The sequence below is a fragment of the Schistocerca cancellata genome, chromosome 7 (genome assembly GCF_023864275.1).
Source record: "Schistocerca cancellata isolate TAMUIC-IGC-003103 chromosome 7, iqSchCanc2.1, whole genome shotgun sequence".
Classification (NCBI taxonomy): domain Eukaryota; kingdom Metazoa; phylum Arthropoda; class Insecta; order Orthoptera; family Acrididae; genus Schistocerca; species Schistocerca cancellata.
Genome location: NC_064632.1, coordinates 252,431,965 through 252,457,222, shown reverse-complemented (window position 1 = coordinate 252,457,222; position 25,258 = coordinate 252,431,965). Strand labels below are relative to the sequence as shown.

The following is a 25,258-nucleotide window of genomic DNA, read 5'->3' as shown; positions in this document are numbered from 1 at the left end:
GACGCCTATCAGTGGACATTAATACGGACTGTGTCAGGACTCTGGACAGGCTAGTCCATTTCTGGAATGTTATTGTCCTCAAACCACTGCCTCACACACCATGCTTTATGACAGTGTGCTTGTATACTGACACAGTGATTGACTCCTAACTGTTCCCCTACCATACACTCTACCACAATGCTGTTGACTGTGATTCATATCCTTCCACATTTAGCGCTTTCTTAATTGCAATAAGGTTGCCACAACCTAATCACGAAAAACATCCCCAAACCGTAGCATCACCTCCTTCACACTTCACTGTTGGCTCTCGACATGATGGCAGGTAACGTTCTCCATATGTTCTCCAAATTCAAACCTTGCCTTCAGACAGTCAAAGGGTACAGCGTGCTTCGACCACCACAGATCACTCGTTTCCAGTCATCCAATGTCCGGCAGCTTTCCTTCTTTAGACCACCTCAAGTGTTGCTTAGTAACGTGTGACTTAAGAGAAGCTGCTCGATCGTTGTACGCCATTCTTCTTAATTACCAATACACAGTCACTGTCCTAGCTGGAGACCTGGTAGCACATTGCAACTCACGAGTGATTCCTCCCACTGATTTCATCCGATTTCTTACAACCACCTTTCACAGTGCTCAATGGTCTCTGTAAGTCAGTACGTGCAGTACGCCTGGTTTTGGTTTGGCTGCTGTTGTTCCTTCGTATTTCCAGTTCGCAGTCACATCCACAACAGTGGACTTGGGCAGCTTAAGAATGATTAAAATCTCCCTGATGGATTTGTTACTGATGTGGCGCCCAATGACCAGTCCACATCCGATTTCACTAAGCTCTCCTGACTGACCCACTCTGATGTTACTGCTTACAACAAAATACTCCCTCCCCTCCTTTTTACACTGCCAGATCTGCCTCCTGGTACACCTAGTGGTCAAATTCTCATTACATTGTGCGTCCAGATACCTTTAAAAAAACCAAATCTGGAGCCCAACCACTCCCACACAGGGCACAGGCACAGTGGCGATCACAAAAGCTCTACCACCGCTCCTTTGTTTGTTAGTACTGATCGAATAGCTCACAGGATGAAGATATGTGGCGTTGTCGGTGCGTCTGGGTAGGGTTATCCAGCAACACGAGCCCATGAACGAGACAGAAAATTGACGAAAAGTGGCTGAAGAGTAGCGCGATTTAGGGCAGAGTGATAAAAGCTCCAAGGTAATAGTGTAAGGGAAAAAAATTTTGTGACAGTGTATGCAAACCGCCATATTCGTTTATACATCACAGTGCATCCGCCGGTTTCTGATTCACTGCGCTTGCGCAACAATCGAAATTTTGAACTTTGTTTTACGTTCCTTGTAATTGGCATCGATGTTTCGCTCTCCAACAAACAGTTATAGCCATTTGTAATCGCTATATTCACTTTAAAACGCCCTCTATTTGTATGTCTCCAGAGCCTGCTTTATACGAGCTTGGGTAATTTGCATGAGGGGGCAGAGTTATATGTAACATATGAACAAATGGGCGTAGATTATGTTTTAGCACAGCAGTAGTAGCTGTGAAGTTGTAAGGAAAGCTCCCCGAGATTCAGACCTACAAAAGGCCAAGCACGCAAGATATCGCAGGCACAATATATCATGTATTAATACTCACAATACCAGAGAGGCAGGGAAGTGGAGCAGTGTGTTTACGCCAATCTTTTCAAAATATTGTTGACTATTTATCTATTTCAGATTTTAAAATTTTGAAATAAGTGTGTATTATTTAACAGCTTTTTATACCAGATTCCATGATTAGTTTAAAATTTTTACTGAAACACCACTCCAAAAATTTAAAGTTAGTAATAGATGTAACATTTTGCAAGAAATTTCGTATTCATACACTCCTGGAAATGGAAAAAAGAACACATTGACACCGGTGTGTCAGACCCACCATACTTGCTCCGGACACTGCGAGAGGGCTGTACAAGCAATGATCACACGCACGGCACAGCGGACACACCAGGAACCGCGGTGTTGGCCGTCGAATGGCGCTAGCTGCGCAGCATTTGTGCACCGCCGCCGTCAAGTGTCAGCCAGTTTGCCGTGGCATACGGAGCTCCATCGCAGTCTTTAACACTGGTAGCATGCCGCGACAGCGTGGACGTGAACCGTATGTGCAGTTGACGGACTTTGAGCGAGGGCGTATAGTGAGCATGCGGGAGGCCGGGTGGACGTACCGCCGAATTGCTCAACACGTGGGGCGTGAGGTCTCCACAGTACATCGATGTTGTCGCCAGTGGTCGGCGGAAGGTGCACGTGCCCGTCGACCTAGGACCGGACCCCAGCGACGCACGGATGCACGCCAAGACCGTAGGATCCTACGCAGTGCCGTAGGGGACCGCACCGCCACTTCCCAGCAAATTAGGGACACTGTTGCTCCTGGGGTATCGGCGAGGACCATTCGCAACCGTCTCCATGAAGCTGGGCTACGGTCCCGCACACCGTTAGGCCGTCTTCCGCTCACGCCCCAACATCGTGCAGCCCGCCTCCAGTGGTGTCGCGACAGGCGTGAATGGAGGGACGAATGGAGACGTGTCGTCTTCAGCGATGAGAGTCGCTTCTGCCTTGGTGCCAATGATGGTCGAATGCGTGTTTGGCGCCGTGCAGGTGAGCGCCACAATCAGGACTGCATACGACCGAGGCACACAGGGCCAACACCCGGCATCATGGTGTGGGGAGCGATCTCCTACACTGGCCGTACACCACTGGTGATCGTCGAGGGGACACTGAATAGTGCACGGTACATCCAAACCGTCATCGAACCCATCGTTCTACCATTCCTAGACCGGCAAGGGAACTTGCTGTTCCAACAGGACAATGCACGTCCGCATGTATCCCGTGCCACCCAACGTGCTCTAGAAGGTGTAAGTCAACTACCCTGGCCAGCAAGATCTCCGGATCTGTCCCCCATTGAGCATGTTTGGGACTGGATGATGCGTCGTCTCACGCGATCTGCACGTCCAGCACGAACGCTGGTCCAACTGAGGCGCCAGGTGGAAATGGCATGGCAAGCCGTTCCACAGGACTACATCCAGCATCTCTACGATCGTCTCCATGGGAGAATAGCAGCCTGCATTGCTGCGAAAGGTGGATATACACTGTACTAGTGCCGACATTGTGCATGCTCTGTTGCCTGTGTCTATGTGCCTGTGGTTCTGTCAGTGTGATCATGTGATGTATCTGACCCCAGGAATGTGTCAATAAAGTTTCCCCTTCCTGGGACAATGAAATCCCGGTGTTCTTATTTCAATTTCCAGGAGTGTATTTTCAAGTTCAGGACCGTTTGTAAGGTGGAAGATTAAATGAAGGTCAAAAAATGGCTCTGAGCACTATGGGACTTAACATCTGAGGTCATCAGTCTAAATGAAGGTCAATTACGCACCTTACATGAGAACTTTACACATCCTAACGGGAAGGTGAAATGACACCTAACTTACTTCGGTGGTAATGAGCAGATTTGCCTATAAGTATGCAATGCAAAAGGGATGACACTCAATCTATAGTATTAACACACCGCTCCTATATTATGCATGTCAATGAGCAGAAGGTGAAACAAGCAGCGAGAGGAAACATTTTGTGTGGAAGCAGGATGGGCAGAAGCAGAGACCGCACCACGGGAGGCACCACGAAAACCTCTTAGGGGGCATCCCATGGTGGGAGTCAGTGCCCAAACTGGCGATGCATACTGGAGAGCAAGTAACGGGCCACCAGAAGTAGGTCAGAAAGAAGCTTTAGAAAACTGCATTTCATAATTCCAAATGGATACGAACAAAACCAGTGACGCAGCCGATCACGTGAACAGTGAGTGGTACACATGTGATGTACTAATGTAACTTTTAGGCATCTGGAGTGGGCACAAAACATCCGATTGGCGGAAACGAACTAGTAAGAAGTAAAGCGCCGAGATTTCGACGCAGTTTAATGGTAGGACCCTTGCGATTGGCAGAGCGAGTTTCCACAAAATAAGAGGAACGCTCCTATTCGTCGAAAAAAGCTGTGACGTGGAGAACGAAAGAACCCAGGTGGAGACACAGTCCGGCTACGAGAAAGGCAAGAGTGAAATTTTCGTGGACTCTTCTCTGAACTGGCGTCCAGTGCAGAATGGGGCGCATGATGTTCTGTGTGATGCAGAGGAGAAATGTGTGTGAACACTGTGTTCACTGTAGCTGACATTCAGCTAGATATTAGCTGTAGCGTCGTTGAGCCCCAACTGTGGAGAAATGAACCAGCCAGTTAGTTAATTGTTCTTGCAAGGATTGCAAGGATTGAGAGGGCATTGTAATATGCATGCTGCTCCAGGCATGCGCATGCATATCGCCATATTCCAAGACTAGGGATGAGTTCATGTTTTCTCGCATAATGAGAAACATAGCGAGAGGTTCTGCTGGAAAAATCAGCAAAGGCTTATTAGTTTTTATAGGAATTTCAGAAGATGAGAGCAGCCATGCAGACCACAGCTCATCGCAACTAAGGTAAATACCGCGAGCAGTGGCATTAACTTGCTGGTTCACCAGCTTGTGTCCACGGTAAACTCGAGAGACCTTGTGTAATCTTTTGCTCAACTTGTCACAAAACTAACCATCCTCAGTAGACTTGATTGTGATCCTAAATAGTACCAACTTTGAACCGGAATCAGATGATTTATAGTAGTACTGGCCAACATCATGATGTAGTCGTAAGAATAATTTTGTAAAGATACTTGTAGTTAAAATTTAGCATTGTTGTGTTTAGGATTATTTCACTTTCTGAGGAAGAGACGCGTTTGCCTGACAACTGTTGTAACATTGTAAACTGTGCAGGTGAGTGTATTTCTGTGATAAGATTGCAACATTAAACCAAAAATATTTACAGCTTACACAGTTGTTGTTGTGTCCTCAAAACCTTACAGAATGGCGACCCTGCCAGGATGGCAGTTGGTCTGCCTGGATGGCAATTAGTCAAATTAGAAAGTGAAATTATGATTTTTGAATTGAAAGAAAAGTTAATTTTTATTTTGTTGTTTCTGTGATGAGGTCACCCAATGTATGTGTATGAATAGTGGTCAGAATACAGTAAATTTGTGATCCAAAGTGTAGAAAAGCTGCATTAATAAATAAGATTATGTTGGTGTAAAAGTAGCTTGTCCATGACCTTGCTGTCGTGCGCGAAGCTATTCACGGCGTTGTTGAGTTGGTTTGAAATTCTGCAAAGAGAACGGCGTTGCTAATGATGTGTACATAGTCTAAGAAACTTTCTATGATATTTTGAAAACGTGTAAGATCATATAACTTGATGTGACGAGAGCTCAGGCTCGCGCAGTTCGAGAAAGACAGAGGTTATTTAGACGATCGCAGATGCCGGAAGAACAGAGATTATCGCATATGGGGAAAACTGAAGATTTTGACAGGATAGTGATTGATGTACAACCAAAAGTGTCGAGTGCGAGTCACGGAACGGAACGTAGTGATAGTGCAGAGGGAATGGTGGTAGTTGCGCGATTGGTATCACAGTCTGAGAATGCACAAAAACAAACAATTGAAGGATCTATTGGGTCAGAAGTAGAATCAGAGGACGAGCAACTTCAGCACGTTGAACCAAATATAGTAATTCTAAATCATACGGGACAGTTTCCAACAGAAAGAATGTGTGTAAGTGCGTCCGCACTATGTACGGAAATCGGTGAGACGCCACGTGAAAGACGCGAACGGCAAAATTTACATCAAATAGTGACAGATGACGATGACGAAGAGTCAGATAGTGTGGTCGCAATATTGAAGCAACTCACTATGGTTGTAAAGCAGACAAATGCAGGGTTAGCATACTTAAAACTTTGAAACAAATGCTGGGTTAGCTTACTTAAAACTTTGAAACAAATGCGGGGTTAGCAGATTTAAAAACTGAAACAAATGCCAGGTTAGCCGATTTAAAAACAGAAAAAAATGCTGGTTTAAATAGTCTCAAATTTGAAACCTATGCTGGATTCGAAAAAGTCCGCGAAGATCAGCAAAAACTACGAACGGAAGTTAATGAACAGTTTACTAAAATCCGGAGAGAGGCAAGAGGCCCGCGCGAGCTTATACAATCGGTAATGGCTGACCAGAAAAAGATGCGTTTTGACGTTGACCAGGTGCAGGATGCAGTGTCTAATATTAATCAAAGAGTTGATAATTTAGCACGTAAGACGTCTGGTAAGGCGCAACAAATCGTGAAAGAGCTCAATGTCAGAAAACGCGTCACGCGAGCCGAATTAAAAAGATTCGGTACAAGCATTGAAAACGTCGTCTCGAAAAATCAGAAACAGTGTGAACAGCTTCGTACAGAACTGAAACAGTGTATCGAGAACCGTACAGAAAGCAGTAGTGAAGCAACGGAATCTGTAGTATCATCCGACATAGTGATGGACAGAAATCCAGAAGTAAACAAGTCAGTTGTGCAATCTTCCGCAGCAGTAGCGGAAACAAAAAGTCATGAGATTCCAGTCGTATATCCACAAGAGGTTTCATCAATAATTACCGAAACGAAACAGAATAAAATGGGAAGAGAACAGTTAACACAGGTGAGCGAAGCAGGTAAAGTGCGGTCACAACAGACAATGGAGCGAGAACCGGTAAACGCGAGCATTCCAACAGAGTGGCAGCCGACCCTCCGAACGTACGCAAGTGACACGAGAACAGAGCAAGTCGCGACGACACATGTACCAGTTTCTCAGTTTCCAAGTTATGGTGCAACAGGTTACAGACCGCAAGTCAATATGAATCAAATAGGATGACAAAACACTGAGCCAGTTACTGGAAATTTAAAAATAAGTTTCAAATGGCTCTGAGCACTATGGGACTGAACATCGGTGGTCATCAGTCCCCTAGAACTTAGAACTACTTAAACCTAACTAGCCTAAGGACATCACACACATCCATGTCCGAGGCAGGATTCGAACCTGCGACCGTAGCAGTCGCGCGGTTGCGGACTGAAGCGCCTAGAACCGCTCGGCCACAGCGGCCGGCTACTGAAAATTTAAACGGATCTTTCAGTCCGATACATGAGGAACGGTATGGTTTGGATAACTGCACACCACAATGTAGACACGATGCTAGATGGGACGTAAGTCTGTCATCTTAGGACCCAAATATGGTAGAACGAACACAAGAAAACATGACACAGTTCAAGGGAACGGATAATGTTGTGAAAACACAAACGCCGTATGGTGGAATAGAAAAATTTGACGATGATCACTTTTTGACAGTCAGAAAATTCCAACATTACAAAGAAAGCGGGAACGGCTTACACCCACGCACATTTATAAATCAATTCCAGATCGGTTTACCAGAGCATTGGCCACTTAGACATAAACTTGACTTCATTTGTGGGCATGTGGACGGCGCAATAGCGGAAACTATGCAAAGAGTAGCTGCAAACTGTCAATCATACGAGCAATTTAAATCCGCATTCTTGGGGCGATATTGTTCCACGGAAACCCAGAACAGAATAAAGTATGGATTGTTACAGAAAGAGTTATTCGAAAATTCAGGAGAAAAGAAAACAGATAGATTTTTCGAAGAAATGACAAAAAAGAATCAGTGTTTAGATAATCCATACAGTGATGGGGACCTGATACGTATGTGCACAGTGAAGTTACCGTTACGTTACCAGCAGTCATTGGTTGGTAGGGCAGGAGATAATATACAAGCATTTAAAGGGATGTTAAGAGAACTTAAATTCATCTTCAGTAAAGATGACGCGAAGAAACAACGTACAGTGAGAGAAAACAATGGTAGGGGCGCTAATGACAACCGATTAGGCTTTAATAATAATAACAATGGCAATAATAAAGTAGGAAGAGGTAATCGTTTTGGAAAGAATGGTAATCCCCCAAATTCACAGAGGTCGAATAATAATTATGATTTTGGTGGGCTGCGGAATTACAATAATGGATTTGGTCTTAGAAACTACGGTGGTAACTATGATCCGAGATATAATCACCGTGCAAACGAGGCAGGAAGGTTTAGAAGCTTTCAACAACAAAATCCAAGTTACTCAGTTGGAAATGGAATGGCCAGAAAGCAGGAAGGTTGGTAAAGTCAAGCTTTAGCAGGACAAAACACGCGAAATGAACCGGTACAGGAAATCGAGTTGAGGCCACCAAACCCAGGTAAAAGACAGAATTGACGAGATGAACGGTGCGAAGACCAGTCACAAGTAATTCAATCGCAAAATGAAGTTAATTATATAATTAAACAAGTAAATAGACTTAGTTTTGATCAGCAAGATTCTGAATTAGGTTTAGGGGGTAATCAGATACAAACACCAGCATGCTGGGTTTCAATTGACTGGGAATAGACCGATAATGAGGAACAGGAGTTATTAACGGTGAATATAGACAGTAGTACAAAAACTGATGATGACCAAATTGTAAAAGACGTAGCTCATTTATACGAAACGGAGAGAGAAATAGTCTGCCAAGCAAAAAATAAAGCACAAATGATAACACTTCTTCATATGAAGAAGTAATAGAGGCGTTTAATAAAGATTATGGGCAAATAACTTCATCCCAAAGCACTAAACTGACAGGTGCTAAAAGTAATGAGGAGAATAAAGTAACGATAACAAACCAATGGGAGAACCAGACTAGACATATTGACAGGTTAACCTGTGACTCGAACGAGGAGGCATTAATACATGAAAATGAAACAAAAGCTCCTCATGAGGTGCAACCGATCGTTCGGACTGAGGTAGGTGGCACGCTTGTAGACGCCATTCTTGATAAGGGAAGCGAAATGACGGCGATTTCGGAAGAACTTTTTGAGAAAAATAACGCTGAACAGGCACTACCAGTGTTGCGGACAAAACGTGTTAAATTCAAAGGACCGATCATGGGTGCGTCAGCGGTAATTAGTAGACAAACCCGTGTAACTTTTTCATGTCAGAGGCATGAAATAGCAGCGAACATGGTAATTGTGCCAAAACTTTCTGTACCCATAATCATAGGAGCCGATTTCATGGGTCAAAATCGAGTTACACTCAATGTGGGCGAAGGGTATATGATGCTCGGGAAGGTGCGTCTTAATTTTGAAGAGAAACTCAGACATGAAGAGATGCAAATGGATCTGAATCAATCGGAGGAGGGACAACCACGATATAGGAGGGCGAAAGAAACAATACCTGTAGATCACGAGGTAATGGTGGAAATTCATCAAGAGAGCGATAATAATTTGCGACAAGAAAGGGATATTTCAGATACAGACAAAGCCGAATTAGAAGGGGTATTACGACAAAATGTCGAGGTGTTTCTACCAAAACCTGGTGCCATTAAGAACTTTCAATATGAATTCCAGGTTAAAGAACAGAAGCCATTTAGAGTACCACCTCACACTATTCCATTGTGTTACCGAAGACAAGTATATTTAGAATTACACAAGATGATAGAAGATGACAGTATTGAAACTTCAACCTCAACATACAACAGTCCCTTGGAAATTATAGATAAGAAGGATGGGAGTATTAGGATAGTAATTGATGCAAGACAGATAAATTCTATTATCATTCCTGAGAACGATCACCCAGAAAAATTGGAGGAGCTGTTACAAGAATTCTTTGGACTTAAGATTTTCTCTTCCCTTGATCTGAGAGCTAGTTTTTTGCAGATAGAACTAACACCTGAATGCAGAAAGTATACGGCTTTTGTCACATTTGGACGAAGTTATCAATTCAAAAGACTCCCTTTCGGACTGAACATATCCTCTGCTGCTTTTGTAAGAGGTTTAGGGACTGTGTTGGACAAAGAACTCCAACAGCGTCTCACCTGTTATGTTGATGATATTTTAGTAGCAGAGCCATCATGGAAGCCGGCCGTTGTGACCGAGCGGTTCTAGGCGCTACAGTATGGAACCACGCTGCTGCTACAGTCACAGGTTCGAATCCTGCCTCGGGCATGGATGTGTGTGATGTCCATAGGTTAGTTAGGTTTAAGTATTTCTAAGTCTAGGGGACTGATGACCCCAGATGTTAAGTCCCATAGTGCTTAGAGCCATTTTGAACCATCATGGGAACTCCATAATGAGGTGCTTGAAAAATTACTAAGGACATTAAAAGAATATGGAGTAACTGTAAACATAATGAAATCCAGTTTTGGGAATAAAAAGGTTGAGTTTTTAGGCCATGTTATCACGGAACAAGGGATTGAACCTAACCCTAACAATTGCAAGCGATACAAAACATAGGTAGGCCATTTAATAGAAAGATGTTGCATGGCTTCTTGGGACTCATTAACTTCTACAAAAGATTCATTTGTATAGGATCCCTTGCTACCCCACGTTTATGTGCATTGACTAGAAAAAGATGCCCCGGGTGTGGGATGACCAAGCAGAACAGGAGTTCCAGCTACTAAAAAAAGTTACTGGTAAAGGCACCACTTTTAGCCCATCCCGATTTAATGAAGGAATCCTGTATGGCAACCGACAGTGCGAAAACGGGCTTGGGTGTGGTACTGTTTCAACAATATGAGGTTGACGGACAACGGATAAGAAAGACAATAGCTTCCACTAGTCAAGTCCTTACTAAATGTGAAAAAATTATTCAATCACGCAGTTGGAAGCGTTGGCAATAGTATGGGGGTTTCGTAGATTCAGATACTTTTCGTTTGGGCGAAAAACCAATGTTTGCCAGGAAGATTAGGTCAGTGGATGTTAACGCTGAAGGAATATGATTTTCGTATCACTTACGTGCCTGGACCATCAAATGTCAAAGCTGATATCTCTCCTGATTGCCAGAAGGAGTTAACAAAAGCAGAGTGAGGAATAAGGGAAGAAGAGCAAGCGCTCATATATTACCTAAAAAATGTGAGATTTGAAAATTACGTCACCAATACATTAAAACAGATAGGCTGGAAACAAGGCAAAGACCCAGACCTAGCCAAGATTAAAATTAAGTGAAAAAACAATCACTGGACATTAGACAATTCTATCTCGTAAGGCACAATGTGTTATTCTACAGACATAACACAAATACAAGTTTATGGGTAGCATGTATACCACAGGAACTGATAAATAAACACATTTGGTACACTCATCTGAGTAACAGCCATTTTGGTCCTAAGAAATGTTTTTTTAAAATTAAAAATGTCTTGTCACTTCGCAGATATGGAGCGAAGAATCAGACAGGTTCTAGCTAAACGTAAGAGATGCCAGAGAGCTCAACATGTAACTTTTCAAATGAGACCATCAATGTTCCCTATCGTTCCGAAGAAATTGAGACACATACCAGCAACAGATCTCATGGGTCCATTACCCCATACACAGAGAGGGCATGTATTCATTTTGGTTGTTCTAGAATTAACATCAAAATACGTGACGTTTACACCCTTGAAGAAAGCAACGGGGAGGAGCATAAGCAAAGCAAAGTGCTTGCACGAGATTTCCTTCGACAAGTTGGTAGGGTCGATAAAATGCTATCGGACAATGGACCACAATATTGTTTGGCACAATGGCAAAACACGCTGCGGCGACATAAAATTTAACCTATTTATATTTCCAGATACAAGCCAAGAGCAAAACTAGCTGCACAAACCATGAAAGATTTAGGAACCCTCTGTCGTTTGTATTGTAGCAAGCAGCATAATACTTTGGACAGACATTTGTCTGATTTCCAAAATGTTATAAACGAAACGCCACATAGCAGTACGTTATTACCTCCAATCACCATTCTGAAGAATAAATCAGCACCATATAAAATCCAAGAAATAATAAAATTCCCACCAGTACCCAGAGGACATCATCAGCATCTAGTAAAATTAGCACTGAACAATTTGAAGAATGCGGCGTTAAAGAGAAAGAACCGAGCTGACAGAACAACAAACTCACGAGTATTTTTACTAGGACAAAAGGTACTAGTAAAAACCCACCATCTCTCTAGCAGGAAAAAACACCAAAGCCATAAGTTCTTTTCTATATACAAAGGCCCCATGGAAGTGAGTAAAGTAGTCCATGATAATGCAGTCGAAATGATTAATCCAAAAACAGAAAAGTCATTGGGGTTGCACCATGTGAGTCATTTGAAACTGTGTAAAGGGTAAACAAAAGAAAAAAGAGTGACTCCACACGAGAATTTAGTTGTATTAAATGTCCAAAAATCAAAGAGTATGAAAGATAACAAAATGCACACGTATATAAGACTTTTAACTTGTACTCATCTCAGTTAAATAAATAAAGCAAATTTTGTAGGAAGGTAAAAGGAAATTATGAAGAAAAGACAGGAAAGTAACAACTAAAGTAACTCTTCTACAAACTAAATGTGTTCTGGGGAATGAGTAGAAAGATAGGAGGTAGGTAGAGATCAGCATGTGGATAGTTGGACGAAATAGTAGTAGATTCTCTCTTAAAGACGTAGTGTAAAGGAGAATGAAGTTGAGTTTTGTGGATGAAAGGTGGTAAAGAAGTAGGAAGGAAATAAAGAATTAGGTAAGAAGGAGATAGTGATTCCTAATTTGTTCCGTTGAGATTGATGAACAAATAATTGAGGAGATATTTTGGAGGAATAGGTGAAGCATATGTGATTTGTGGAAGACAGCACAAACTGATACTGAAATAAAGATATGAGTGAAATAAATATAAGAAGTAGTTAGGAGGTAATAATCAGGAAAGAGAATTTAATTATTAAGCTAAGAAAGAAACATGTTATTTCGTGGAAGGAGGTAAACAGTAGGAAGTAAGATTAGCCCAGAAAAGATTTCAGTAAGGGAGAGTATGATGGCGAAAGGAAGGAACATAAAAGTTTACTATCGAGAAAGAGGAGAAAGGGATAAGTACAATTGAGAAAAAAAATTAAGCTTTAAAATAGTGCAACAGAGCTATAGAGAACATTTTTGAAAAGGATAGGAAAAGAGAAGAGATGTATTTTATACTTTGAAGTTCTGTTACAGCTATTGCCAAAAAGAAGAGCTTGAGAGAAAAAGACGCGGGAGTCGGAGCCAAGATGTGAAGTTTTCAAAAATAATATGAAGTACTTGTAGTTAGAATAATAAAATGAGGTGGTGGAAGGAATTCACTATCTTACTAACCATCATCGCCATTAATGTCACTCTTACTATCCATCGTGATGACGAAAATTAAGTAGAATGGGGAGAAGAGATGAATAAATAAAAATAGTGATAAGAAAAACATTTTCATTGAGTAAATAATAACTTTTGTAAAGTTTATTAAAAATTTTAATGTTTGTGAAGTTGTAGCGTAATTTAAGGTAGAGAGAATTATAATAAAATAAATAATGATGTCATGTGAAATAGAGAGTAGGTGAGGATATAAGAGAAGTAAGATAATCAAATCAGGGACAAATATTGTATTAGATATGCAGTCAGCAGACAAGGTGCAGCATCACTGCGGCCAGATCGACAGTAGGTCTGGGGAGAGCGATTAGGCGCGAGGGGAAGGGACGCTGAGTGTGAGCGCCTGGTACGTCACCTTGCAAGATGGCGACAGAAGAGGCCTTGGCGGAAGCAACGGTCCAAGAGGATAACACCTCTGGGGAAAAGTTTGGAGAGCTATGACGCATCCTGGATACAATCAACATGTACCCTGACGTGAGCTTTATTCATACGACAGCCACATACAAGCGTTATAACAATGGTTTTGCGAAAGTGTTAGATACTTGTCACTTCTATCACGAACTGTTTAAAGCAGCATATAGAGAGATTTGCGAAAGTGTTATATACTTGGCACTTCTATCACGAACTGTTTAAAGCAGCATATAGAGAGATGATGGATGTCCACTGAACCGGAATGGAGGCGGTCATATTACAGCAAGGACGAACAAGTGTTTAAATTCACCACAGGAAGAAGAAGAGATGAGTTTCTGTAACTCAACGTGCAGAATAGCTGAAACTGTTATCAGACCATACGGAATTCAACAATTGCGAAACAACCCCTGAATACTCATGGGACGAAGCAAGAAAACGACGGAAGGCTGTCCAATCTATCTAGATGAACATCTGAATACAATAAAAGAATACACAACAATTTCAAAGAAGACACCGTAAGAACGGATTAAACGATAACGAGATTAAACAGGTCGTCAATTCAGTCGAGAGAAGAACGAAGACACAAGTGAGAATACAACAAGGTGTACCAAGAACAGAAGATGCCACGTAGAAGTTTTGTAAGAAGGAAGAGCAAAAAGGAAGAGTCTGGACCAGAAGAGATCAAGAAACCTTTTCAAATCTTTTCCCATACAAGACCGTTATTGTATTTAACCTAACAACGAGAATCCAATTTAACTGTTCTAGCAGTATAAATATCCAATATACCTTATGGCAAATTGCAACATCCTTAGATGTCATACTCGTATAAATACCTAGAGACGAATAGACCAACGATGAACCGACATAAAGATTCGACGAATGAAGAAGAAAAGTTTTATGTTGCAAAAAAAACGGATCTCCAAAACAAAGTCACCTTGGGCACATGAAAAATGGAACAAAGGCAACCACTCATTCACAACATGCTCAGACCTTCAGCAACCTTTCTCTCTACCGACCGTCATCCCATGCTCAGCAGAAACGAGGCGAGGCGCGTGCCAATCGTCATTCTATGCTCAACAGAGACGCGGCGAGGCACACGGCCGACCGTCATTCCGTGTTCTACGGAGGCAAGTCGAAACACATTTAAAAAAATGACGATCTCACTTAACCATGTTAAAGATGTAGGAGAAAGAACTGTGTGTGACAGACTACTATCCAAACAAAACAAAATTGAAGACTTTTAGGTGTTAGTAATAGATCTTTGTTATCAGCAACGTTTTCAAAACTTTAATCTTGACATATCAATAATATTTCCTTTTATTTCATATTTTTCAACATGTTTAAATTAAGAAAAGCTAATATTAACATTTCATGGGAGATTAAGATTCTAATGTGTGACATGTTTGTCAAAAATAGAGGATATATACATATGAATGGGTTTAGGTATTCCATGACGTCAGTTTAAACTTTGTAAAGTAATTTGTAGGATTAGAACTTAAATATGTTTGTAAAAGTCAAATTTGGAAATTTTTGTAGAGTTATAATATGTAAATTTAAAATTTTTTGGGGAATATAAACATGTTTATGAATACTGCAAAGTCATGGGAATGATTCAGTTGAGTTTAATATAGATCATAAAGCTTTATTGTAAGAAATGAAACTTTCTTAGCTTATTCTTGTTATGAAAGCTGGAGATAAAGTGAAAAATAGTGAAAAAGGTGATGATAATGTTAAATGAAGGGTTCCTCAACTTCAATACATATCCATTGTCATTTAACATAAATTAGGTAATCAAAATACAGATCAGTCTCAAAGTTAAAATTTTAGGGATGACACAAATTGATAGACAAGCTCAAATTCTTTGAATATAAATTAAAATTAAAATTTGGACAACTATATTGAAGGAAAAGGACCTTAGATTAGTTAAATATAATTGTATAAAAATCGGGAAATTAGAAAGAATTTTAAATTTTGAAAGAAAAATGAGCATAACTTACGAGCTCACATCCACAAACATGAAATCAAATACAATGTAGAACAGAATGATAAGAAGACTAGATCGAACCACTGATTAAGGCGTACAAAATATTAAAATAGGAAGTAACTCAGTAAACATGTCAGTTGCTACAGTCAGCAGTTGCAAACAATTTTGCACTGACTTCAATCAATTTCTCAACCATTGATTGACCCAGTGCAAAATTGAATGTGGAAGGAGCAGGATACGTAACGTAGCAGATTAAATGAAGGTCAATTCCGCACCTTACATGAGAACTTCACAAATCATAACGGGAAGGTGAATATGACACCTAACTTACTTCGGTGGTAATGAGCAGATTTGCCTAAAAGTCTTTAATGCAAAAGGGATGACACTCAATCGACGGTATTAACACACCGCTCCTATATAAGGTATGTCAATGAACAGAAGGTGACACAAGCAGCGAGAGGAAACCTTTTATGTGGAAGCAGGCTTTGCCAGAAGCAGAGGCCGCAGCATGGGAGGCACCACGAAACCTCTTAGGGGGCATCCCATGGTGGGAGTCAGCGACCAGACAGGTGACACATACTGGAGAGCAAGTAACGGGCCACCAGAAGTAGGACAGAAAGAAGCTTTAGAAAACTGCATTTCATAATTCCAAATGGATACGAACAAAACCAGTGATGCAGTTTATCATGTGAACAGCGAGTGGTACACATGTGATGGACGCTTGTAACTTTTAGGCATCTGGAGTGGGCACAAAACGTCCGATGGGCGGAAACGAACTAGTAAGGAGTAAAGTGCCGATATTTCGATGCAGTTTAATGGTAGGGCTCTTGCGATTGACAGAGAGAGTTTCCACAAAATAAGAGGAACGCTCCTATTCGTCGAAAAAAGCTGTGACGTGGAGAACGAAAGAACCCAGGTGGAGACACAGTCCGGCTACGAGAAAGACAAGAGTGAAATTTTCGTGGACTCTTCTCTGAACTGGCGTCCAGTGCGGAATGGGGCGCATGACGTTCTGTGTGATGCAGAGAAGAAATTTGTGTGAACACTGTGTTCACTGCAGCTGACATTCAGCTAGATATTAGCTGTAGCGTCGTTGAGCCCCAACTGTGGAGAAATGAACCAGCCAGTTAGTTAATTGTTCTTGCAAGGATTGCAAGGATTGAGAGGGCATTTTAATATGCATGCTGCTCCAGGCATGCGCACGCAAATCGCCGTATTCCAAGACTAGAGATGAGTTCATGTTTTCTCGCATAATGAGAAACATAGCGAGAGGTTCTGCTGGAAAAATCAGCAAAGGCTTATTAGTTTTTATAGGAATTTCAGAGGATGAGAGAGCCATGCAGACGACAGCTCATCGCAACTAAGGTAAATACCGCGAGCAGAGGCATGAACTTGCTGGTTCACCAGCTTGTGTCCACTGTAAACTCGAGAGACCTTGGGTAATCTTTTGCTCAACTTGTCACAAAACTAACCATCCTCCGTAGACTTGATTGTGATCCTAAATAGTACCAAACTTTGAACCGGAATCGGATAATTTATAGTAGTACTGGCCAACATCATGATGTAGTCGTAAGAATAATTTTGTAAAGATACTTGTAGTTAAAATTTACCATTGTTCTGTTTAAGATTATTTCACTTTCTGAGGAAGAGATGCATTCGTTAGACAACTGTTGTACCACTGTCACATTGTAAACTATGTAAAAGCGTGTATTCTGTGATAAGATTGCTACACTAAACCAAAAATATTTACAGCCTACACAGTTGTTGTTCTGTCCTCAAAACCTTACACGTTTTTAACACCTATGTATCTTTAAAAAGTATGTTGTGTATGAAACTTAACGATCATTAACGAAATCTGTATTTTTTTAAATCTTTTGTGGTGATCATAAAGTACATCTTCTCCCTGTGTAGGCCCTACACCACAGTTGGCCAAGATTTTGGCTCATGGACCGTTCTCGGGCCGAGTGTCAAAGTGCTCAGCCGCGCTTCACATTTCCCCCACTGCTACGCTGTACTGTCTGGGTGCGTGAGTTCTGGAGGGGGGGGGGGGGGGGAGAGAGGGGAAAACAGCGAACATGCTGCATTCAAATGGCAGAACAGGAACACTGCATACGATTTCAGATTTCTCAGCAACAAAGATCACAAACGAGTTTTCAGTATTCATAATTTTTACGGGCTGAAGAAGTGGTAGAATTTTTACCTGGTACAAACTGTCGGCATACGGACAGACGCTGACAGTTTTTACAGAGTTTCGCACTTAAGCTGCCACGTAATCGTGGCTCATTTAGTTTCATAACCGAAAAAAAGATCTATCACCAAATACGTCGATCGAAATATTGTAGCATTTTTGCAACAACATTATGGAGACTTGGAAAAGTAATGTAGATGTCCTGGACAGTTTTAACGTAAAAAAAATTGTTATGAAAACTAGAATTACCTCTAAGGTCATCCAGTTACAACCGCACATGCACAGGGGCTTTCTTTCAAGTGAAACAGCAAACGGTCTCGAAAACAGCTCGAAAACAGATATAACATTGACAGTGTCCTCAAATCTTTATATATCTATCGTATTAATTCTTGCAAAACCACAATGAATTCTTTAATCCTCACTGTTTCCTTAACGCCAGTGAGCTTAGGAAACTGGATTGTTTTTGACAGAACTTGTCCCTTCTTAAACACGATTTTCTTTTTAAATGCATCCCCATCAAATCAGGAAGAAGTTATCTTGGGATGCTTTACTGTGGGTAGTGCGTAATCAAGTCCACTTAAAATACGAAGTCTGCAATCTATTCCAGATATTCTCATTTTCGTTCCTCCACTCCTTTTTCCTTCATAAATTCAACAATTGCGAGATTTAAATCGAAAAATCATTCCAGGCATGCCCCTTGACTTAGCCAACGTACTTCGCAGTAATAGACACAGAAGAGCCAAAGAAACTGGTACACCTGCCTAACATCGTTTAGGGGCCCGCGATCACGCACAAGTGCCGCAACTCGACGTGGCACGGACTCGACTAATGCCTTCAGTAATACTTCAAGGAACTGAAACCATAAATCCTGCAGGGCTGTCGATAAATCCGTAAGAGTACGAGGGCGTGGAGATCTCTTCTGAACAGCACGTTGCAAGGCTTCCGATATATGATCAGTGCTGTTCATGTTTGGGGAGTTTGGTGGCCAGCAAAGTGTTTAAACTCAGAAGAGTGTTTCTGGAGTCACACCGTAGCGATTCAGGACGTGTGGGGTGTCGCGTTGTCCTGCTGAAATTGCCTAACTCCGTCGGAATGTACAATGGTCATGAATGGATGCAGGTGATCAGACAGGATGTTTATGTACGTGTCACCTGTTAGAATAGTATTAAGACGTATCAGGAGTTTCATATCATTCCAACTGTACACGCCCCACACCATTACAGAGTCTCCACCAGCTCGAATAGTCCCCTGTTGACAGACAGTGTCGATGGATTCATGTGGTTGTCGGTGTTAACGGGCCCAGACGAGGCGTAAAACTTTGTGTTGTGCAGTCGTGAAGGGTACAGGACTGGACCTTCGGCTCCGGAAGCCCCTGTCGATTATGTTTCGTTGAATGGTTCGCACACTAACTCTTGTTGATGGCCCAGCATTGAAATGTGCAGCAATTTGAGGAAGGGTTGCACTTCTGACACGTTGAACGATTCTCTTCAGTCGACGTTGGTCCCGTTCTTGCAGGATCTTTTTTCGGCCGCAGCGATGTCGGAGATTCGATGTTTTACCGGATCCCTAATATTCACAGTACATTCGTGAAACGGTCGTACGGGAAAATCCCCACTTCATCGCTACCTCGGAGACGCTGTGTCCCATTGCTTGTGCGCCAACTATCACACCACGTTCAAACTCACTTAAGTCTTGATAATCTGCCATTGTAGCAGCAGTAACCGATCTAACAACAGCGCAAGACACTTGTTGTCGTATGTAGGCGTCACCGGCCGCAGTGTAGTATTCTGCCTGTTTAAATATCTCTGTATTTTAATACGCATGCCTATGCCAGTTTCTTTGGCGCTTCAGTGTAGTTCGTTTGCCGATGACCATTTCAGATTTTTTTGTGGAGGAAAGGTCTGGAACGGGTTCCCCACAACATTGCGAGACCGAATGAGAAATTATTTGGACAAGAAGAGAAATTTTGCTCTCAGACTGTGGAAGTGGTGAGAAATAGAATTGCTTGGCAAAGTATGGAAGCCCCACATCATTCTTTAGAAAACCCGAAGTGGTTATGACAGTGCACGGCTCTCGGTAGAGGCTATTTTAGAACAAGGGATCCTCGCAAGAAGTGGGAAGAAATATTTTCTTGATGACTGATATTTTAAATAAATGCTGTAAATGAATTACTTGAATGAAAATTTAGATTGTAAGAGAGGCATATTCCCAGTTGTTTCTTTCGTGCTGACAAGGCGCTCAGAGTATCAATATTCGTTTACGCTACTGCGAAGAGCGTGTGTGTTGGGAAGACGTTGAGGCACGTAGAGCCATTTCCAATACGTGTAGGCTTAAACCTACAGAGGAAGTCGGCCGCCCCATAAACGCATTATCCTCTTGCCCTGTGTATCCTCCCTAGCTTTTTTGGCAGATTCTAATTCTGTTTCCGCTGACATTTCGGTAACAGAGAAATGGACAACAGTCCTGTTGAGAAGTGAAATCTTCCTCCTGAATTCATTTGCGGATCCTGCGAACGTACCGGGTGGTTATAATTAAAGGTTCCCTATATAACACGTTATAACATGGAAACTAATTAAGATACGAGTACCAAACTTGGTAACATTAATGTGAGGGACATGGGGAAGAGAAATAATGCAGAATCAATTCAATCGAACACTTTTAATGTGCTCCTACGGTACATCATACCATTACATACCGGTACCATTACTGCTACAAAAGGGGGTCAATATGGCGCCCGTCAGTGACCAAAAGAGTCTCAAAGTGCAGAATTGCATTCTGCACAGCAAAACGAAGTATGTCCGTAAGTATGCTGGCTACCTCTCTTGATATTTTGGGCTTCAGATCAGCACGTGTGTGAATGTTCCCCTGGTAAACCCTGTCCTTCAGGTAGCCCTACAACCACAAATCACAGGGAGTCAGATCGGGTGATAGTGCTGGCCAAGCATTTGGAAACGATCGGCCGATAATTCGATCGTTTCCAAATATGTCTCGGAGAAGCAGGTGAACTTCATGAGCGATGTGCGGTGGGGCCCCATCTTGCATGAAAACTGTTGAGTTCAAAGCGTCACTCTCCGGTAGGGCAGATGTGACGTGCTGGCGAAGCATATCGCAGTAACGCTGCCCAGTCACACTGCACGTCTGTGCTCCTTGAGCGCCAGCCTGTTCAAAAAAGAATGGTCCAATGACGAACGTAGCCGTGAATACAGCATACAGAAGAACTTCATGCGCAGTGAGCGGAGTTGAAGAACCCCATACTCGGGAACTCTGTGAGTTCATCTCACCTGTCAGAGAAAACTGAGCTTCGTCTGTCCATAGGATGGTCCTGGGTCAGCCCTCGTCAACTTCTATCCCTGCGAGAAAGTGGAGAGCGAAGTCAACACGACATTGTGCGTGCTGTGGTGCAAGTTGCTGTACGATGTGGATCTTGTGCGGATACCATTTGAGAGTGGTTCGAACCACCTTCCGTACAGTGGACCACGGGATGTTCAACTGTCGTGACACAGCACACGCTTGCCTGACTATCGGAAATTGCGCGCAGCGTTGTCTACCATAGCAACGGCTATTTCATCAACCACCTATGGGGCAACCGGTCGTCGGCCTCTTCCCAGAGCGACGCTCAGTTCTCCAGTTGATTCGAACTTCTTCATCGTGCTCCGCACAGCAGGTGTACAAGTAGGACCCTTCCCTAATTCTTTCAGACGACGATATTCTCAAAGTGCAGCTGCAGCGTTACTGTTGTTTTGATAATAGAGCTTCACCACTGCTCCTTTTGTCCAAGCTCATGTTGACACGTCAGCAAGCGCACTGCGACTGGTCAGGTGTTTGAGACTACGAATCACGATGACTGATCACGGCGCCTGGTGGCCATACTTGGAACGGAACGGTTGTGCTGTGACGCGTGGAAATCATGCACCCCATAGTCTGGACATTAATCTACCAAGTTTCGTACTCGTGCGGTAATTAGTTTCCGATATTATACAGTATTAAATAGGGAAAGTTTAATTATAACCACCCGGTATTAGGAATGTGTTAATTTCTGGAAGTTTTATTGTGGCACCTGCTTCTAAAGTTCTAGTACTATGGTAGCATTTATTGTTGGAAGCTGTTGCAGGATACGCAACTCGTAGTGAACTGTAGTGTACAAAGACAACCATTATTCTTCAGATTACGAAGTTTCCTTATCCCATGAATGTTCACACCCGTGCATGAGTGAAACAAGAATCTGTTCCTCAATATTTTTGCATTGGAATTTTCTGCATTTGCTTCAACAGAGACTGGCCGTTACCGTGGAATGTCCAAAGCGTTCTAGGTAGGGTCTCGAACCAAAAACACGTAACCTGTGAAAAAGCAAGACAAGCAAACTACCTTCCATCTATTTCCTTTTTCTCGTCAAAAAATGCTGGTATAGGGATTCAGATAATAAGTTTCCCTCCTTCGGTAGATGTGAAAGCTGAATTCATACAGCTCGATATTATACAGATTAAAGCAGCTAGCGTGAGAGCTAAGCTGACAGCATGAGAACTTTCTTGAGTCTGAATTCAAACGAATATTAGGAGCAGTGATAGCCTCCAAAAATTATTTGCTTCTTACGCTGAATATTTTCGTGAAACTTCTCTTGTTCTGCCAATGCTCCAATACCTTAACAGTGAAAATGTTGACAACACACATCCCACATCCAAATGAGAGAAATATTTGGTTTTCAGACTACTGACATTAACTTGTAGGATATAAATCTCTAAGTTAAGAATGAACCTTATTCATAATACATCTCTAGACTAAACTGTTGAAGGTATTCTGTAGTGATTTTCTTTGCTATCACTAAAGCATTTAACTGTGTAAAACATAACACATTAGGACAGAAGCTCTCACACTTTGGCATCAAAGACCAACATTAGCTTAGGTAGAATCCTACTTACATAACAGAAAACAAAGAGCTGTGCTAAAAGGTTCAGGTGAAACAACAAAATTAGAGTGTGGAACTATTAAAAACGGTGTTCCGCAAGGCTCGATTCTTGAATCAGTGATCTCCTTAGGGTGCCTTAATGACCTACCAGCATCAATAAGTAACAATGCAAAGATCGTAATGTTTGCTGATGATACAAGTATCTCGATCAAAGACATGAAATCCTCAATACAGATTACAGCTGAAACAATAACGCAACAAGTAAACAAGTGTTTTACAGCAAACATTCTCTCGAAAATAAATTTAATAAAGTTTTTAGACAGCAAATAACAAGCTAAAGCTCTTCAAATAGAGATCAATCGTCAGAAAATGAATGAAACTTAACTTCTAAGTTTTCTAGGAATACAAATGAATAATAAATTAAGATGGAATGAAAGCTCCGCATTCTTTGCGCTAAGAGCTATTCCACATTATGTTTACAGAGAGACAATAATGGTGTCATACTTCACATATTTCCACTACCTTATCTCGTATGGTATAATATTCTGGGGAGATGCTGCAAAACTAGAAAAAGTTTTTAAAATACAAAAACGAGATGTGAGGTTGAGCTGTGGTGTTTCAAATCGTACATGCTGTAGACACCTATTCAACACACTTGGGATGTTGGCGCTCACAAGTCAGTACGTCTACTCGCTGACGTTTTTTGTACTGAACAACTAAAACGTTTCAAACTAACTGTGATGTTCACAATTATTACACAAGTCAGAAGCAAAGCCTTCAGTTACTCTGTATTCTAATAAATGAAAAGCACCAGTTTGCTTTTGTTCTACAATATTACTTTTATTGATAGCCGGTTTTCTGCTTACAAGGCCATCTTCAGACATTTACTGAGTATTATCACCAAAGAAGTTAAATGTTAGCAGACAACATTGGAAGAGAAGTAACACATCTAGACTGAAGTAGAAACATAAAATAAGATATAAAGTTAGTACTAGACAAGGTTGCATCAAGAGGTATGAAACCTTGATGCAACCTTGTCTAGTACTAATTTTATCTTATTTTATTAGTTTTGTTTATTAATAGAAACTGTTATGTAGGCATGCTATTCCTATTTTGTGCTAAAGGTTTTCTTGTCAACTCCATTGTTATTTATGTACTTTTCAGTTTTTACTATTTCATTGCAAAGATGTTACTTACTGTATGTTTCTACTACAGTCTAGATGTGTTACATCTCTTCGAATGTTGTCTGCTAACATTTAACTTCTTTGGTGATAATACTCAGTAAATGTCTGCAGAGCACTATGGGACTTAACATCGGAGGTCATCAGTCCCCTAGAACTTAGAACTACTTAAACCTAACTAACCTAAGCACATCACACACATCCATGCCCGAGGCAGGATTCGAACCTGTGACCGTAGCAGTCGCGCGGTTCCGGACTGAAGCGCCTAGAACCGCACAGCCACCGCGGCCGGCTCTCCAAATGAACATTTGAAGAAATTTAGAAAGAAATATTTGTAGCACACATCAGAGATTTAGATTACAGGTTAATGGGCCTAACTAGGATTGAGTTTATAACGTTGGCTTGAATTTGGCATGAAAATTTAAAATTGCTTCACAGATTTAAGAAAGAAAAGAAATTGCCAGATAAAGTTTTCTATCAAAATTTTATAAGGAAGGATCTAGATCTTTCTTACGGAATATCTCAGTCCAGAGGTTCAGTCGACCGCAAGTTGAAAGGTCTTTTAACCTTCTTCTTTTTATTATCCAGTACTTTAGATATACATAAACAAGTTGATTTATTGTGAATCGCAATATAATAGGCGACACCATTCTTGAAAGCTCGAATTGTAAGCCTTAATAAAGTTTTCCTACCTGGGTGTCATTTTGATTAGGAATCACCGTTCTCCTGCGTGTATAATTACAATGAGAGCATTTCTCAAAATATTCAGACTTCTTAGCACTGTGCAAAAATGTATAAGAATGATCTACGTGAGCGTGATGTGACCACTTTGGCGATATTTATCAACAAATCCGTTCTTTTAACTTTAATGTATTACCGGCCGAGTGTCGCAGTGGAAAAATGGATACATCAATTAGCAACTCACAGAACCGTGAAGCTCATCGATTCGTTTTGATCTACATTAAAATACGTAGATTTCACACTAGACAATTTTAGGCAGAAAAGTAATCAGTTTGGTGTGAATGGAAACAAAGAATTCACATTTATCGTTCAGAAGAAAGAGACTTTCGTCCAAGTGTTAAAAATATAGGCACGTGACGAAAACAGCAAATACTGCTTACCAGAAGTAGTGGGAAGGCAAGCAACAAACTACGCATTCTGCTGCAGCGTGTGCGACCCACGAGCACGTGACAGTATGTGTGCGATAATAAGACAGTGATGAGACAGAATGATATCTAAACACTCGATGGAAAAATTTATCTGATTCCGTTGAAGTAACTGACCAATCGATTTACTACGTAGCTAATTAGTTCTCCACGTCACTTCTCCAGAACAGTGGGCTCTTTTCTGACAAAACGATATCATGTTATCCAATTTCTATATTGATACGGATCTGATATAATTAGAGATATAGTTCCACATTTGCCATGACATGTGAAGTACTCATTATAACAGTCACTTAGGAAAAAAGTTGCTTCTTCGTAGTGCT

At 41.5% G+C, this 25,258-nt stretch overlaps 1 protein-coding gene across 1 annotated transcript in view; it reads right to left on the bottom strand.

The window, feature by feature from the left end:
- LOC126092263 (threonine-rich protein-like) overlaps positions 1-24,979 on the bottom strand; it is an 86,344-nt gene extending 61,365 nt beyond the window's left edge. The window contains exon 1 of the mRNA XM_049907778.1: positions 24,891-24,979. Within this exon, the coding sequence (XP_049763735.1) occupies positions 24,891-24,926 (36 nt within the window). The 5' untranslated portion in view covers positions 24,927-24,979. The remainder of the gene's footprint in view (positions 1-24,890) is intronic.
- Positions 24,980-25,258: the final 279 nt, after the last annotated feature.